The sequence below is a fragment of the Xyrauchen texanus genome, chromosome 39 (genome assembly GCF_025860055.1).
Source record: "Xyrauchen texanus isolate HMW12.3.18 chromosome 39, RBS_HiC_50CHRs, whole genome shotgun sequence".
Lineage (NCBI taxonomy): Eukaryota > Metazoa > Chordata > Actinopteri > Cypriniformes > Catostomidae > Xyrauchen > Xyrauchen texanus.
In genome coordinates, this window is record NC_068314.1 from 7,738,193 (window position 1) to 7,757,096 (window position 18,904).

General features: G+C 37.5%; 1 protein-coding gene across 1 annotated transcript; it reads right to left on the reverse strand.

Moving 5' to 3' along the window:
* Window positions 1-422: 422 nt before the first annotated feature.
* Window positions 423-15,354, reverse strand: LOC127632934 (heterochromatin protein 1-binding protein 3-like). The gene is made up of 12 exons (XM_052111778.1): window positions 15,223-15,354; window positions 14,506-14,587; window positions 13,637-13,835; window positions 12,897-13,035; window positions 10,340-10,486; window positions 10,198-10,239; window positions 6,417-6,565; window positions 6,243-6,333; window positions 6,002-6,161; window positions 5,640-5,751; window positions 3,344-3,511; window positions 423-2,059 (listed from the first exon to the last, which is right to left on the reverse strand). Exons 2-12 carry the CDS (start codon window positions 14,576-14,578, stop codon window positions 1,630-1,632), a joined length of 1,710 nt encoding a protein of 569 aa, XP_051967738.1. The 5' UTR covers window positions 14,579-14,587; window positions 15,223-15,354; the 3' UTR covers window positions 423-1,629.
* Window positions 15,355-18,904: the final 3,550 nt, after the last annotated feature.

The following is an 18,904-nucleotide window of genomic DNA, read 5'->3' on the forward strand; positions in this document are numbered from 1 at the left end:
TTTTTTAAAAAGAATTTGTGTGCGTGTAAATTACAACCATTTTAAACTGTAAAATGTACAGGTTATTATGTAAAGTGGTTTACATTTAACTGTACCACAGCTGCCAAATTTTGTTTGTAAAAACAACAGGATTTTTTTTACAGTGTAGCAGTAAGATCTGAAATCTAGCCAGGCAATCAAAATTTACCACCTCATTTTTACAGTGTAGCAGTAAGATCTGAAATCTAGCCAGGCAATCAAAATTTACCACCTCATCTCTGATTGGCTAAAATTGTGGTACATTGTAATGCTGTGACCTTGAGTAAGCAAGCTGTCAAAGCTATGAACGCATGAAGAGTGGGTAGGAGTGAGCGAGAGCTTACACATGCAAAAAAACAGTTAAGTCAATGTCAGAATTCTGTGCAAATTCACATAAAAATTTTATTCAAGCACAAAATAGACTTTTGTTTGCTCAAAGTGAATTAATCTTTGCAAGGAGATACAATGCTTTTTTTGAGCTCAAAATCTCACCTTGCGCACAAAGAAAAAAATGTTGTGCTCAATTTAATTTTGCGTGCGCAGAATTGAATCCACATACAACTCCATATCCGTAGGACTTTCTTCTGCAGAGCACAAGTGAGTCAAGGCTGCCTGAGGCATAAAGAGCTGAGATATTCTTAATTTGTGTTCTGCAGAAGAAAGAAAGTCATACACATTCGGGATGGATTGAGGGCTAGTAAATGAGAGAATTTTCATTTTGGGGTGAACTAAGCCTTTAACCCTGGTTGAAAGCAAACCAAACCACCAAAACAAAAGAACAGTCAAAAAATGAAATACAAATATAGTCACTTTATTAAGGACTACAGAAAAGTATATCAGTTACATGCATGCAGGGTAAGGTGAGCAGCGCTCATAAAATTACATCTAACTCCCCTGATATACTAACACACAAGAGTATGACCAGGTTAATAGTGCTGTAAATGTTTTAAAACATTTGCTCGGAACATCTTACATTCTCCTTCATTGTCTAAATAGAACAAAATGACAGTCCTGGATATGGATGCCAAAGTTTAATGATTCTAAAATCATCAAATTTGAAATGAATTTTTCGAAAGTTAGGAATCAATATTTTTTTTTTCAATTGACTTACACAAAGGAACCAACAGCAACAAAACTCTTTTAGAAAACAACAGTAGCTAAAGACCTAATTTCACAAAACATGATCAAAAAATGCAAAAACGTACAAATTGAATTTTCTTGAACACTGATTAGACTTGAATGTTGAAGAAAGGGTTTGACCGAACAACTGAAATGCTTGCTTCTCTAGAAAGCCTGACAAGAAGTATTTTTTTTCATTGGTGCACAACTGAGACAACGTGACCACTCCTCATAATGGTGACCTGAATGAGCATCTTAAACAACACAAACAGCATCTACACTCTACACCTTTACCTGTAATTTAAGAATATTGAACAGAAAATGCCTGTGGTAGGAAAACAGCAGAGTAACTTTGAAGAGGTCAATAAATCTTCATCAAAGACCCAAGACTAGGAGAACGAGGAAGCTTCTAAAACAAAAAAACAAAATAGGAGAAAATAGCCAGTACTGCAGTCTAGAGAGCTACAGTTGATCTTTTAAGTAAGTGTGGACTCATTTCCGTGCTCGGAGTGACGTGCGGGCACCAGGTTTAGTCTTCACAGCAGATTCCTCCTTCTTTGCTGCCTTAGGTGCCGGCCGTTTGTTTCCCCTGCTCGTCATCTTTTTGGCTATAGGTGTTTTAGGTTTGCTGGTTGGGGCAGCTTTCTTGACTGGTGTGGCTTTAGGTTCAGGTGCTTTTTTCACAGCAACCACAGGTTTCTTGGCTGATTGAGTGGGTTTCTTGGCTGATTGAGCAGGTTTCTTGGCTGATCGAGCGGGTTTCTTAGCTGATCGAGCGGGTTTCTTGGCTGATCGAGCAGGTTTCTTGGCTGATCGAGCGGGTTTCTTGGCTGGTGCAATGGATCTCTTTGCCACAGTGGATTTTCTGCTGTTGGTTGTGGCCTTTTCATTTTGACGAGCTCTAGGAGCGGAGCGCTGGTTCCTGTGGACAAATAAAAGCATGATTAGCTGAGCAAAGACAACCCTGAAATGAAGTAAAACCAAGAGTGTCCACATCAAAAAACAGCAATGAACTCCAACAGACAACAATGCTTTGTTCAGGATTGCCATACCTTTTGACTAAACAAATTTCCTTTCAGGTTACTGGATAAGGATTTTTATTTTTTTTTAAATCACTATTAAATGATTGTATAAAGAGATTGCACTCATATACAGCACTTTCTAATCAATTAAATATTTTGGAGCAGAACAAAATACAAATGTATATCCATTGTAGAAATTTCCATGACATTTCCAGGGCTTCCACAGCTGTTTTAACCATGTTTAGTGCTGCTTTGTTTTCCAAAATTGAAAACCATCACTATCACTTGCTTACATTTGATTGGACCAAAACGCATAGTTTCACTTCATGGTCACAAAAATATTTGGGAAGTTGTCACTACACCTTTTTGTTGTATTGAAAAAAACGTGACAAGTGTTTGCACATTCATCCTTTCATATAGGGGTTCAGCCAAAAATGAAATTCTTTCATCATTTACTAACCCTCATCCTTGATATGTATGACATTCTTCCTTCTGCAGAACACAACTGAATATTTTTTTTTTCAGCAAGTGAATGGTGACCAGAAATTTGAATCTCCAAAAAACACTTAAACAGCATAAAAGTAATCCACACTGAGGGATAAATCCATATCTTCAGAAGTGATATGATAGGTGTTGGTGAGAAACAGACCAATATTACATCCCTTTTTTTTTTTTTGTTACAAATTTCCACTTTCAGATTTTTTTTTTGCCATCCGCATTCTCTATGCATATCACCACCTACTGGTCGGTGCTGGTATGAGGAGGAGATTTCTATTAACAAATGACTTAAATATTGATCTGCTTCTCACACAAACCTCTCATATCACTTCTGAAGACATGGATTAAACCACTGGAGATGTATGGATTACTTTTATGCTGCCTTTGAACTTTCTGGAAATTCAAAGTTCTAGCCAGCATTAATTTGCACTGTAAAACCAAAAGAGCTTAGATCTTCTTTTATAAATCTTCTTCTGTGTTTTACAGAAGTCAGTCATACACACCTGGGATGGCATAAAAGTGAGCAAATCATGGGAGAATTTAAATTTTAGGTGATCTATTCCGTTAATAGCACACATTCGTCTTATCAAACTTTGAGATATGATTCATATCTGTAGCACAAATGGATCAGTTTTTGTTCAAATCCCTAAACGAGTGATATTTTGAGGTGCCGTGATGGAATTCACCTCTTTTTTCGGGGAGGCTCATCGTCTGATTCTTCCTCTTCAGATTCTTCCTCCGACTCTTCTTCAGATTCTTCATCAGATGACTCGTCACTACTCCTCTTGCGTCTGAGCTTCTGTTCCTCCTTCTGTTTCAGTTTTTCCATCATCTCTGGAAATAGAACCGCTGGGCTGCAATGGAGGACCAAACAGAAAGCCGTCAATTCAAGCAATTCCATGACATTTTTTGTCTTTTGCAACTTTAAGTTTAAAATCTTAAAATCTATCACAATTTTAAGACCAAATTGACAAATGCAATGAGCTCAAAATAAGGCTGTTCATTAAACGTGTTAATTCAGTGCAATTAATAAAAAAAAAATGCATAAAATGTTTATGCAATTAATTGTGACAACCTAACAAGGAATCTTCCAGTTAAGCTTGATATGCCACCACCATGTTTTTTCAAGTCAACAGGAGGCAGTAAGCGCAACTCCAGCAAACAGATTTACAGGCAACAAGCAGCTGTACAGATTCAAGATGCTTTATTTTTCTGTTGCCAACTACTTTTACAGGGCTCTAGACTGTGACTAAAACAGTCGTAAATGCAATTAAAAATAATTGATTGAGACAATAATTGTGCGTTCATATGCGGTTTCATCAGATATCATCTAGTGAGTTGAGTACATCTTTAGAGCACCCAACCAGTGTGTCTCGCGGCACTTTTCACCTGTTCTGTTGTGATGAGCTAGCCGCAACGCACACAACAACAAACCTAGCGTGTGAGAGTCATGTCCAAATGACTCTTTTGAATCGGGTCTTTTTAACGAATGTCAGTGTGTTCACATCTGTGAGCGCAGACATTACAAAATAGGAGCCCCATGTGTATTTCGGGATTCTATATATTCCGCACCATATATATACACATATACAGTGGGTACGGAAAGTATTCAGACCCCCTTAAATTTTTAACTCTTTGTTATATTGCAGCCATTTGCTAAAATGATTTAAGTTCATATTTTTTCCTCATTATTGTACACACAGCACCCCATATTGACAGAAAAACACAGAATTGTTGACATTTTTGCAAATTTATTAAAAAAGAAAAACTGAAATATCACATGGTCCTAAGTAGGGTGCTCCCAGTCGGGGCAATTGTGTTTAATATAAAGGCAAGTGATTTTCTAGTACTAAATTAGCAATTTAGGACGATTACGCAAGGATAAGGTGTTGGAGTGATGGCTGCTGGAAATGGGGCGTGTCTAGATTTGATCAAAAATGACTTTTTTCCCAAATAGTGCTGTTTTTTTTACATCAGTAATATCCTGACTATACTTTTTGATTAGTGTTATGACACTTGTACCATTTTCCTTTAGGACAATTGAGGGACTCATACACAACTATTACACAAGGTGCAAACATTCATTGATGCTCAAGTTTCTCTGGATTTACCATTTATATGTATGTGTTTGAGTCAAATTAAAATTGTTTTATCATTCTATAAGGTTGACAACATTTCTCCCAAATTCCAAATAAAAATATTGTCATTTAGAGCATTTATTTTTGGAACATGACAACTGGTCAAAATAACAAAAAAGGTGCAGTTGGTTGTCTAATGGTTAGACGGAGACCTGGAGAGGCCTTCAAGCCACAACCACTGTGAAATTTTGTGTATTATCGGTGATGACCTGAGGGTGCTTCAACAAGGCTGGAATTGGGCAGATTCGTCTTTGTGAAGGACACATGAATCAATAAATTGTGCTTCCTTCTGCTCTGAGGATTGTTTTTTTCAGACAATGCTCCATGCCACACAGCCAGGTCAATCAAGGTGTGGATGGAGGACCGCCGGATCAAGACCCTGTCATGGCCAGCCCAATCGCCAGACCTGAACCCCATTGTAAACCTCTGGAATATGATCAAGAGGATGATGGATGGCCATAAGCCATCAAACAAAGCCAAGCTGCTTGAATTTTTGCACCAGGAGTGGCATAAAAACACCCAACAGCAATGTAAAAGACTGGTAGAGAGCATGCCAAGACGCATGAAAGTTGTGATTGAATATCAGGGTTATTCCACCAAATATTGATTTCTGAACTTTTCCTAAGTTTAAACATTAGTATTGTGTCATTTAAAAAAAAAATATATATATATATATATATATATATATATATATATATATATATATATATATACACACACACACACAGTGGCAACCAAAAGTTTGGAATAATGTACAGATTTTGCTCTTAAGGAAAGAAATTGGTTTTAATGTTGTGGCTGATCAGAGCATATATATATATATATATATATATTTTAAATGTACCTTGGGTAATATGGGTAGCTAAGCTGGTAAGAGCCACTGAGTCCATGACCAGAAATCTGCTCCATCCATCCCATCATTTTACACTTCTGCAAGGTCCTCTTCATGTTGTTCACTATGGTGATATGACAAATAACATTGATAAGAACTTCTGCAAGATACATAATAAAATGTAATATTCACAAGACACGAAAGCATGAGCAATAGTAAGTGATAGATCAAGAGAACTACTTGTGTCCCTAAATTCTGTCTGCAAGACTTCTGAACAACTCATTTGAGAGTATTAGATGCAACCTCAAAACAAAGGAGACCTAATAGAGTCCTTACAGAAAATGCCTTCCCCAGACTGTGTTAGTGTACCGTACCGATTAAATAGACATTCCGCTCCTTCTGTTCCTCCATCAGGAACTTGCGCAGTGTGGTGATGCTGCAAGTCTTGGGTTCGTTCATTGCCGTGATGGCGGCCACTATAGCATCTTCCAGCAGTCCGCCGCCCATGAGGACCTCTTTTCCAGCTTTCTTCAGCTGTTAGAGCACAAACATACAAATTCATTGAAAACACTGTTTTAGCCATTGCACATCTCAACTACAAAGAGGGTATCTCACCTGGAAGGTTCCAGATGCTCCTTTGCCGGTGATCTGCTCCAGGTAGCCCTTTTCCACTGATCTTTGCAGGCAGTTCTTCAACATGTCAGGTCTTAGAAAGAATTATAGAAAGGCTTTACATTTAAGGCTACATTCATAGGATGTCCTGGCTTCTAAACCAGAGCCAAAAATCACCTGTTCTCCACATTGAGTTGAGGGAAGTGTTGCTCCAGGTATTTCTTGATGAGAATGTACGAGGCCTCCTTGGGTTCACAGAGTCGAGTGATGATCAGAGGCAGAGCATCTCCCAGTGTCTCCTTCGTCCCTGCAGTCACAGCTGACTTCTACCAACCAACCACAAACAATTGCAACTATTTTGATAATCGATTATTTGTTTGATTAAACTAATTAAAAAGCTTTTTTTTTTTTGCTTTGCAACAAGTAGTTGTTGCAGCCCTAAAAGACACATAAGGCTTAAACATACTCCATGCAAGTACGTGAACATAGATGCTTCTAGTACACAAGCTCGATTTAACGTAGCGGTTGCATTCCATAATCTGTCAGACTGCCATTTATAACACAACGCAACCACATGGGACGCTATAATGGACATTTTTGTGAACTGTCCACTTCTATGGAGGGTCCTCTTTCAAGTCAACTTCTGTCGTGGCAGAGCAACAGTTTGAAGTGAAAAAAGCTAAGCAAGAAAGATAGTCAATATATTTAAACCAACTTACCATACCTGATTAATAACACTAGGGCTAGGCACTAATACACATTTCCCGTTTTGATTCAATTCGGATTAACAAGCTCTTCATTCGATAATTACATATGAAATAAATTCTCTCCCAGCTAATGCCATTAATTATACAGGGGACCTTCTAACTAGGTACATTAGTATAATAACATTTTTACTAATTATATTTTCACAATTTGTTACATTTTGGCTTTTTAAAAATGAACAAATCAATTTTTCAATCAATAAGATATTATTTATTATTATTTATTAACATATTTATTGTTAATTGCATAATTTGTACTATTTACAAGCATTTACACTGATTTGTTGAACACGTGCTAAAACCTGTACTCACTCTATAACATAAAAACTGCATTTCTGTACAGAGCGCCTGTAGATGATCTTATCTGTGCTGTGCATGATTAGAATTACATTTTTATTTTTTTGATCAACAACTGACAGTAAAGAAAACAAATGGTATTAAAAGAGACATTATACAATGACAAATGGGTTGAGTGGATCTCATCTTTGGACAAACATTACACAAATCAACTTTTACTCTCAAAATGCAGTCCAAAGGATTTCGCTTCTGAATTTGCCACCATTATACTACAAAATCACTGGTAAGTGAAATATAAAGATTTACCAGCCAGATGCCAAATATATACATTTTAGTTGTATCCCTGCATCCAAAATAGTGTACCAAGTCTTGCATTTGGGATGTCTAGATTTTTTGGAGAACGATTTCCGATACTTCCTTTTCCGTACTCGCTTTTTTCCTTAATTCCAGATTCATAGTTGAAAAGCTAAATCAAATGAAAATAGAACTATTTCCAAAATATCTATTTTTTCATTTTTATCAAATGAAGTGCTTTAATGCAGAACTTCAGAGAACATTTCAAAATACAACAAGGAGATATTTTTGTTAAAGTGCTGGACAACAGATCATCCCAGATGTGAGATATTGCTTAAATATAATTATTATTATTAACTTTTAAGTAGTAGTCGGATTACAGTATAAATTATAGTAGCCATACGTTTCTGTCATACATTTTTCTATTTAAATTGAGCTTTTATTTTGGCAAAGCTTTTATTTTGAAGTGTTTGTGTTGTTTTGACGGTAGCTTCTCACCTCCGCAAAAGCAGGTCGCTATGTAACCCAGTGTGATTAAACCACAAAAGGCTGCAATTTCATTAAATACTGTATGTAGTCTGCATGTGCTGCAACTACAAAGTGAATTAGCACTCTTCTTACTGCCATCTGCTACAGATTGTGCAATGTTCATGATGCTGTTTTCCGCATAGATACAGTATCTATAGTTTTCCATGTATGAGCAGCCGGCTATATTTATCTCATTAAATCACAGCCTTTGTGCTTTAAAAATCCCACTAGGGCATATCGTTATTTAATTTTTTCAGCTGAATGTTCACGCTATGATATTCGTACGTCAGATGGTATCGTTTTTTTTATTGAAGCATTTTTAGAGTGTAAGTCAGAAGTTTACATACACTTAGGTTGAAGTCAATTAAACTATTTTTTTAACCACTCCACAGATTTCATATTAGCAAATTATAGTTTTGGCAAGTCGTTTAGGGTCTCAACTTTGTGCATGATACGAGTAATTTTTCCAACAACTGCTTACAGACCGGTTGTTTCACAGTTCCAGTGGGTCAGAAGTTTACATACAACGATAACTGTGCCTTTAAGTAGCTTGTAAAATTCCAGAAAATGATGTCAAGTCTTTAGGCAATGAGCCAATTAGCTTCTGATAAGGCTAATTTGAGTCAAATGGAGGTGTACCTGTGGATGTATTTTAAGGCCTACCTTCAAACTCAGTGCCTCTTTGCTTGACATCATGGGAAAATCAAAAGAAATCAGCCAAGATCTCAGAAAAATCTTTTCCAACCTCCATAAGTCTGGTTCATCCTTGGAAATTGCTCCCAAACACCTGAAGGTACTACGCTCATCAGTACAAACAATAGTACACAAGTATAAACACCATGGGACCATGCAGCCATTATACCGCTCTGGAAGGAGACGCATTCTGTCTCCTAGAGATGTGCGTATTTTAGTGCAAAAAGTGCAAATCAATCCCAGAACAACAGCAAAGGACCTGGTGAAGATGGAGGAAACAAGTAGACAAGTATCTATATCCACAGTAAAACGAGTCCTACATTGGCATAACCCGAAAGGCTGCTCAGCAAGGAAGAAGCCACTGCTCCAAAACCGCCATTAAAAAGCCAGACTACAGTTTGCAAGTGCACATAGAGACAAAGATCTTAATTTTTGGAGAAATGTCCTCTTTTCTGATAAGACAAACATTTCACTGTTTGGCCATAATGACCATCATTATGTTTGGAGGAAAAAGGGTGAGGCTTGCAAGCCAAAGAACACCATCCCAACCATGAAGCATGGGGGTGGCAGCATCATGTTGTGGGGTGCTTTGCTGCAGGAGGGACTGGAGCACTTCACAAAATAGATGGCATCAAGAGGAAGGAAAATTAAGTGGATGGATTGAAGCAACATCTCAAGACATCAGCCAAGGGTTAAAGCTCGGCCACAAATGTGTCTTCCAAATGGATAATGACCACAAGCATTCCTCTTAAGTTGTGGCAAAATGGCTTAAGGACCACAAAGTCAAGGTACTGGAGTGGCCATCACAAAGCCCTGACCTCAATCCGATAGAAAATTTGTGGGCAGAACTGAAAAAGTGTGTGCAAGCAAAAGGGCCTACAAACCTGACTCAGTTACACCAGTTCTGTCTGGAGGAATGGGCCAAATTTTCAGCAACTTATTGTGAGGAGCTTGTGGAAGGGTACCTAAAACGTTTGACCCAAGTTAAGCTATTTAAAGCCAATGCTACCAAATGCTAACAAAGTGTATGTAAACTTCTGACCCACTGGGAATGTGATGGAAAAAATAAAAGCTGAAATAAATCATTCTCTACTATTATTCTGACATCTAACATTCTTAAAATAAAGTAGTGATCCTAACTGACCTAAGACAGGGAATGCTTTCTATGATTAATTTAGATGTATTTGGATTAGGTGCATGTAAACTTCTGACTTCAACTGTATGTAACGAGTACAATAGCACAGTATCGAACCAAATCTAGTTCATGACAGATATTGCAATATGTGAACCATAAAAACAAAAGAAATTTGGTAAATCAATTAGGCTAGCTTTCGCTAATAGCACTTATTTTAGAGTTGACTTAAACTGGATTTTGCAGATACCTTTCCAATGGCGAAACTTCCAGAGAAGCCTTTGCCTTTCAGCTGTGGATAAAGAAGAGAAGATTAGGTATGATTTTGATCTGGCATTCTTTGTGTACTTTAATCTATAAATCCATATTCACATATTTAAATGGCAGATAACCTGTTTGACAGCTCCCTTCTCGATCATACGCTTCAGGGCCTTCTTATACTGATTTTTGGTCTTTTTGTCCATTTCCACAGATGGATACTTCTTTTTCACATATTTGATCATGGTGACAGCAGAAACACCACCCCGTTCTTTGCAACTCTGTAAAAAGTTTAAAAGCATACATTTGAAGATGACAAGTCAATAAAACTAAAAGTTTCTACTACCTAAATCATAGCTTAGAGAGTTCTTTAGGTTGAAAATAGTAAATGGTTTGAATTGTAGTTCTTTATCTTAAAAAGTGCAGCTTGACTGTCTAAAGCCCATAGTATACTTTGGTTTTGATGCGAATGCTTAGCGTCTGCATTAGTGGTCTTCACGGGTCCACCCTAACCCGAGACCTGACCCGGGACCTGTACAGGTTCGTATCCACGTTTTATACAGTCAGTCGTGTCCCATTCCATTGCTGTGGGCCCCAGGTCTATTTAACATTATGTGTAATACCAGAGTCGATCCGAGAAGACCTGGACGTGATCAGACAGCGCTCATGATGATGGTGCTGTGTGTGCGTTGTAACTTGCAACGCACACACAGCGCTCATGATGATGGTGCTGTGTGTGTGTTGCAAGTTACAACGCACACACAGCACCATCATCATGAGCGCTGTCTGTGCGTTGTAACTTGCAACATTGTAAAATTAGGATGAAAAAGTGCAGGGAAATAAGGTGAAAAATGGAGCAGAGCCACAACGAGCTGAGTGACATCAGAGGCAGAGCGGAGTTGAGGCACACAATAGCAAATTAGCAATGCTAATGTTAGCAGCCATGGTAATGACAAAAAAAAACTGCAAAGCTGAATCAAAACAAGTCGCGTTTGTCATCCGTTACTGTGACAGCTAGTGGACTTTTGAAGCTGAAATAATGCGTGGATTAGCTATACAGTTTCAATCATGGTGCGTTCAGACGAGAGGCATCGAGAGTCAAAGGGACCGGAAGTCATTTATTTTCTATGGCAGCCAGCGTCTCTTGGCAGCGAGGCAACCTATTGGAGTATAGAAGTGCTCCGCTCCAGCGATGTCTAGAGAACACAACAGTGTAAACTTTGGTTCCCACCAAACATTAGTTCCAAAGACATAATGGAGAAACTGATTATTGCCATGGTGGGTTTTCCCGTAATATATGATCTGTCCCTGTTTGCTTACAGGGATATAAAAAATAAAAAAAACGATGCGTGGACAAAGTTTTCTGAATTTGTTGGTGTGCCAGGTGAGTTGATGAAGTGGAAATTATGGTTTATATAATATTATATAACAGTAATTAAAAAAAAATTCATGAGGATATACGCTACTTGTGATATGTCGGTAAAAAGATACCGGTCGACATGTCTGGATGTTCTGCGGCCCCTTTAAATATAGTTCACAAAACCAAGCATTCTGAACGAACTCTGCTGCCTATTTCAACTATGTCAGAGCGTCCACAAATCTTCCATAGCGTTGTTGGCAGGGCAGCCATAGTGAATTTTGACACCTCTGGTCTGAACGCACGGTCAACAAGAGAGGAATCACAGAAAACCTGGATGTATTTTACCAACTTTTTTGGCAAGGAGGATGGATTATATGCATCACGGCCAGGCACAGGGGAGAAGGCTACTAACGTTACATTAGGTAAGACACAAAGTTTTGTTTTCACAACTTGTAAATTAACTTAGCAATCAGCTGTGAAATCAGTGTCGATCGGGTCAGTGTCTCCCGGCCGGGAGCAGGTCCCAGCTTTCAAATAATAGACTGTCCGGTTCGGGTCTAGCATTTCTCGGTTCTGCATGGGTACGTGTCAAAGCTTTCAAATAAAAGAAGGGTCCAGGTAGTACATTTCCGGGTCTCTTTGGGTTTGGGCATGAATTTTTGGACCTGTGAAGACCTCTAGTCTGTATAAAAGTCGAACTCTAGCCTTTCAAAGTATACTTCATTTAACTGTGAGAACATACACAGGCTATTGGAACATACACGCTACAACTGCTATTAGACAATGGACTGTTTCTCTTCAATATCTAGACCCATAAAGTCTTTATATTCCTTCAGACTCTAGTTATATTGTGATGACCAAATCCACTGTTGTTGTTTCTATCTTCCTCTCCTGATGTTTAGTGGCAATTAAAAATTATGAGAGCAACAGCCCCACTGTGAGTGTTGCCACCTTGTAGACCCACTTATTTCTGCAAATAATTCATGGCACATGTGCTTTATGGATGTTCAAATCGGGCCACATGCGTTCAGTGTTCGAGCACTCTGCTGATGACGAAGTTTGCTTCACGCATCCAGTACACAGACACCTAGCATTCACGTCTGACCGAAGAATACTTTGGGAACAAGATGTTAAACAATAATAAATGCCGGTATAATAATGTCAGCATCTAAAATGTTACCTTCTGACCAAATATTACAAAAACTTGATGATAAAAACATTCATACGACTTTCTTAGATATATGATTTCACTCTAGACGTTAAGCTGGGAAAATAGCACTACATGGATGACCTTCAATACAACAAGTGCTCCAATGAACTTTGAATAAGACCTCAATGGCTTCTATGATGATTTCTTCAACTTTGGGATGGGAAAGCGAAGTTGCGGCAAATCTCTTGCTAGAGATAGCCGCCCAGACAGGAATCTTCTTTTTTTTTGCTTTTTTGCCTTTGTCATCTCCATCCTTTTCACTGTAACATTTGAGCAAAACAAAAGCATTAACTTGTCAGTTTAATTAAAGGAATAAGTTTAAAAAATAAATTGATAGTCAAGTAGACCTCAAGAAAAAACCTTCAGAAAAACAGATGGATAAATTTTTTTTTTTGTAACCTGGTGTGTTTGTTTACATTAGAATTTTTGAAAGTTGGAGTTTGAATTAACGAGCATTCCGTTGGCCCATTTGATCTCTGTCAATGTAACTGTAGAGGATTTTTTAATAATCCACTGTGTGAAAACAGTCATTACGGTCAGTTAGAAAAGATAAAGCAATGCCAGAACAGTCTGAAGGTCAGTGCCAAGTTTGGTGAATGTAGCTTGAAAGCTCTAGAAGAATTGATAATTTTGGTCTTGGTTTAGGGATATTGGAAAAATATCTGTAGAATAACAGTATGTTGACTTTGTAATCCAACATGATTACCTAACATTTAAGTAAGTACCACTACCATCACCAACTGGAATTGCAAATAACCCCACCCCCCCCAATCTTCCACTTGTCGAACAAACAATCATTATTAATAACAATAACTTGAAGATATTTTTTTTGTACAAGATTTAGAGAAATCCTTAGCTTACATTTTCGCAACATCCTTGACCGTTTTCTTCTTGCTCTTCCCTTGTTCAGTTCCTGCTTCCTCGGATTTCTCCCCCTCATCAGCTGTCTCTCCATCTTTTTTGGCCTGATCATCTCCATCCCCCTCCACCTCATTTGATGCAGGCACTGGCTCTTTATCTTTCTCCTTCTCTACAGGGGCAGAATCTTCGGCAGCAGCATCTATGTAACATAAAACATTGGGATACACTGAGATGTTATGGAAAAGATGCTCCAAACTGGAGTTTTGATGGATTCTAGATGGCTAATGTCTCATAAGCTGATCTTTTTGATTAGAAGCAGAGTTTTGATAGAGACTGAATGAAAACCAGCACTCAAAGTGCTGGAAAGTTTAAGAAATGTTAATTTACAGGAATCTTCAATAGAAGTGAACCTCAATTAACAGCACAAGGCACTTATAATGAAAGTGAATGGGGCCAGTCCATAAACATTAAAACATGTTTCAACAATGTGTCCATAAGATGAGAACAATATACATGATAACAGTGTGATAAATCAGTTCTTTTTTTAAATTATTTTTTACCTTTTTGGTGCTTGACTGACATGGTCACTATAAATGTATTACAAATTGTTTATGTTCCTCATTTGCAAGTCGCTTTGGATAAAAGCGTCTTCTAAATGACAATGTAAATACAAAATTCTTTAAAAAAATTCTCCTTTCGTGTTTTACAGTTAAAATTACAGTGTACGTACTTGGAATGATATGAGGGAGAGTATATAATGACAGAACAATGTATTTTATGTGAAGTGGCTTGAATTGGTTCTACCTGTGGGGGTTATCATTATTACCCTGTCAAAATGGCCACTGTGCCAGGCAGGGGGTAATACATACCTTCCTCAGGGGCATTCGCTTCGGGTGCCTCTTCTTTAGGCGGGGCTGCTGCTGCTGCTCGGCGAATGGGCATGTTTCGAACCTGCCAGTAATAGAGACTTGATTATAGTTTGTTTAAAATAATAATAACCACAGGAGATTTGGGTCAGTCTGCGCATTTTGTGTATGTATCCAAGCAGGGAATCCATGATGCATTGTGTATTGTTATTGTAAATACATTACAGTGTGGTAATTGCATGTTTATTAAAAAATAAATAATAATAATATTCTTTGTATGCACTCTTATGAAGATGGCAGATGAAATGTAAATGCACGACCTCTGCAAACAGGGAACATTGTGCAAATAAAAGCACGCGCACAGAGACTCGAAGGACATAAAGGTACATCAAATTAATGAGGAGCAACAATCTCATTGTTTATATGCTCCATACATAGTATTTGGTGGTATATGAAGCACACAACTTGCGAAAAATCAAAATAGCGTGCATTTTGGCAATGCATGAGAACTCAGTCCCATTTAAAAACGAATAAAATCGAAAATGGCCATTTTGTCAATTTTACCCCTGTACAGAAATGGCGCTGCGTTGGTCTGAAAATGGCAAATGCATGAGGTTGCAAATGCAAAAGAATAAATAAAACATAAACGGCTGCAGTGCATTGAAAACGATGCTGTTAATTGAGCGCGAGCAGTTACAGAATGTGGTTTTTAATGCATACCTTGATGAATTTGCAGTATCAATTGAAAGAAACACTCCCTTCCTTTTCGGAATTCTCTGTTTACGCGCCCCTCCCCCTCGAACGTACACGTAGCGACGGGCGCGTGCACGGATGCGTGTGCGTTCCAGGCACGTCTGTTGTGAGAGGCCAGGGATTGGGCCCATCCTTCTTCTTCTTCTTCTTCTGATTAATGGCGGATCATATCTTTACGATATATACCGCCACCTACTGAACTACTACACAGGAGTGTGTAAAAAGGACGTTTGGCAAATTACATCAAATCAAAAAAAAAAAAAAAAAACTAAACTAAATTATTCTACTTAAACCAGTATCATTAAGATATATAATTAAATATTCGCTTCTTTGTCCCTGCATTCCTTGCTCCTGTAAAATATTATGAATATCATTTCCTGCATCAGTGTCTTTCCATTTCTGTCTGAATTTGTCAAATTTCTTACATTTAAATAAAACATGGGTGACATCCTCCAAGACTTTACATTCAGAGCATATGCCATTACTTTTACCTATTAAGGATAAAGTGGAATTAAGGCCTGTGTGGCCCAACCTCAATCTGGTTATCATACATTCTTCGTGCCTATTAAGACCCAATGAGGTGATTATTTTCCCTCCAACACAGTTCTGGTTCCTATGATAATGTCTGGCATTACTCTCTAACTCCCATTCATCTTGCCACCTAAGTATGATCTGTGATTTAGTTAGAGCTTTAGCATCTCCTTTACCCAATGTAATGTGAATTTGTACTTGGTCTAATCCCAGAGCTTTTTTAGCTAACTTATCAGCAATTTCATTGCCATCAATTCCATAATGGCCTGGAATCCAACAGAATTTACTAATCCAAGGTTTATAAGATTTAAAAGAAGATGCTTTACTTCTAGTACCAAATCTTCATGTATTGCATTATCTGTTATAAAACTTTTTAATACTGCCATAGAGTCAGTACATATAACAGATCTCAGAGGTTTAGTCTCTTCAACCCACCTAAGGGCAGTAATTATTGCAGTCATCTCTATTGAATATACTGATAAATGGTCACTCACTCTATACCCATATCTTTTTCCAAATTCTGGAATATAAATTCCAATACCACAATGACCCTTGGATTCTTTAGAACCATCTGTAAATATTTTCAAATATCCATAATATGAAGTATTTAAATAACTTAAGCAGGCTTCAGTAAAACTTTGCTTAGTGTGATGCTCACCTTTTCCCGCTAATAAATCAATATTTACCTCTGGAACAGGAAGCAGCCATGGAGGAGCACAACTTAAAGCTAATGCTGGACCATACTTCAACTCTTTTAATCCATAATGATTTACTAAATTGTCAATATTCCAACCAAACCCACTGGACGTTTTACAATATTCCCAACAATCACTAAGTACTGACAGAGCTGGGTTGTTGAAACTTCCTTTTAACTTTACCCAATAAGTTAGTGACAATTTCTCATACCTTAAATTAATAGGGGTTTCCTTAGATTCAACTAATAAAGCACTTGTATGAGTTGTTTTAAAAGCACCAAGGGCAATCCTCAATGCCTTAAACTGCATTCTTTCAATTTTCTTGAGGGATGTCTTTCAAGCTGAGCTATACATTATACAGCCATAATCAATAGTTGATCTTATCAATGCTTTATATATGTTCATCAGAGACAGCCTGTCAGCTCCCCAATTATGCCCAGTGACCATTCTCATAAGGTTAATTACCTTTTTACACTTTGTTTCAACACATTCAATGTGATATTTCTATGTAAGTTTGGCATCTAACCATATTCCTAGGTACTTAAATTTTTCACTTCTTTCAAGTTGCTGTTTATAAAGCATAATTTTATATGTTTCAGGGACTTTTTTCCTAGTAAAATAAACAACCTGTGACTTTTGAATAGAAAATTTAAAACGCCAATCAATTCCCCACTGTTCAAGTACATGAATGTCCTTTTGAATCTTATCATTAACATATGAAATGTTACGTCCTCTTCTCCAAATGACAGCATCATCTGCATATAATAAACCTTCGTTACTATCTCCCAGTTTTTCATATATATCATTAATCATTATGTTGAACAAAATGGGACTGATAACACTCCCCTGAGGAATTCCATTTTCAACAATAAACTCATCAGACACTACATCACCCACTTTGACCCTGATGGAACGTTGAGATAGAAAGTCAAGTATATAATTATAAATTTTCCCATTAATTCCCAATTTTCCTAATTTAATCAACAAACCTTCTCTCCACATAGTATCATAGGCTTTCTCAATATCCAGGAAAACTGCCGCCATTACTTCTTTCATTATTAAAGACTTTTCAATTTCATTGCATACTTTAACCAGAGCATCAGTTGTTGACTTACACCTCCTAAATCCAGTTTGATACCCTTTAATTGGATTTATGTATTCTAGAAAATAATTTAAACGTCCAACTATAATTTTTTCCATTAATTTTCCAAAATGTGAAGTGAGTGCAATAGGTCTATAGTTTCCTGGGTCACTGGAGTCTTTACCTGGTTTAGGAAATGGAAGAATTCTTGCCCATTTCCACATGCTTGGTAATTTACCTTCATTCCATACTTTGTTAAACAGCTTAAGAACTTTCTCCAATATATTATCAGGTAATTTCCTAAACATAGCATAACACAGGTTGTCCGTCCCTGGTGCAGAGTATGCAGTATTACTCAATGCCCTTTTAAGTTCTGACATATTAATTTCAGCATCCATAATAGACATATTTGACTCTTTGGTATTTAAGATATTCCTATTTATTTTCAATACCTCTTCTTTCCTTTTCATATAACGCTCCTCCAGGTGGCTACCCTTGTGTATGTCTGCAAAAGCTCTAGCAAGCATATTGGCTTTTTCCATATCTGAGATTGCATGGGTCCCATCTTTAATTAAGACAGAAACCTGAGGAGGCTTAAATTTGCCTATCATCTTCTTAATCATCATCCATACTTTATTTAAAGTGGTCTCTCTTCCTATTGTTGAGCAAAACTGTCTCCATGAATCTCTCTTAGCCTCTTTAATAACCTTCCTGGCTAATGCCTTCTTCCTTTGGTAGTTAATAAGATTGTCCATTGTTAATGTTCTGCGCAGATTCTTAAAAGCTCTATTCCTGTCCTTGATAGCCTCAGAACATTTATCATTCCACCATGGAACATTGGTTTGCTTCTTTTGGTTTTGACTAACAGGAATGCTTTGGCTGGCAGCAACCAATATAAAAGAACTGACAATACTATTCATTTCATCAACTGTCTGATCATTATTAATTGATATACTTTCCCCATTCCCACAGCTTTCTACAAATTTCTCCCAATATCCACAATTGATTTTACCTTATTACTTCCCTGATGAGGTTCAGTTGCTTTACTGATCACTGCGCAAATGAAGGCAAGGAAGTCATTTTTCTTGACCAACATTATTTCTTCTGACATTTTCTTTTTGAATTCACAGTATTCTGACTGTTGAGAATTACGTTTAGGCCTACTGACCTGTTGGACTCTCTCGTTAGGATGGCTCCTGTGGTTTACTCTGCTTATTGGGTTGCTAGCATTTGTTTCCCGAGCTTGCTCTGGTATATACTGGGGAACAATTAGGCTAGCACCTTTCTTTTCCATTTCAATTTTCTTAACCGCCTCAGCATAGGAAACTTTATGAATCATTTT

Excerpts from the sequence above, each read along its gene's own strand:
- LOC127632934 (XM_052111778.1), bottom strand. The coding sequence starts at position 14,578 with ATGCCCATTCGCCGAGCAGCAGCAGCAGCCCCGCCTAAAGAAGAGGCA. Across the intron at positions 6,566-10,197 it reads GAAGTTTCGCCATTGGAAAG|AAGTCAGCTGTGACTGCAGG; the intron begins GTATCTGCAAAA and ends GTTGGTTGGTAG. Across the intron at positions 5,752-6,001 it reads GCGGAATGTCTATTTAATCG|TGAACAACATGAAGAGGACC; the intron begins GTACGGTACACT and ends ATATCACCATAG.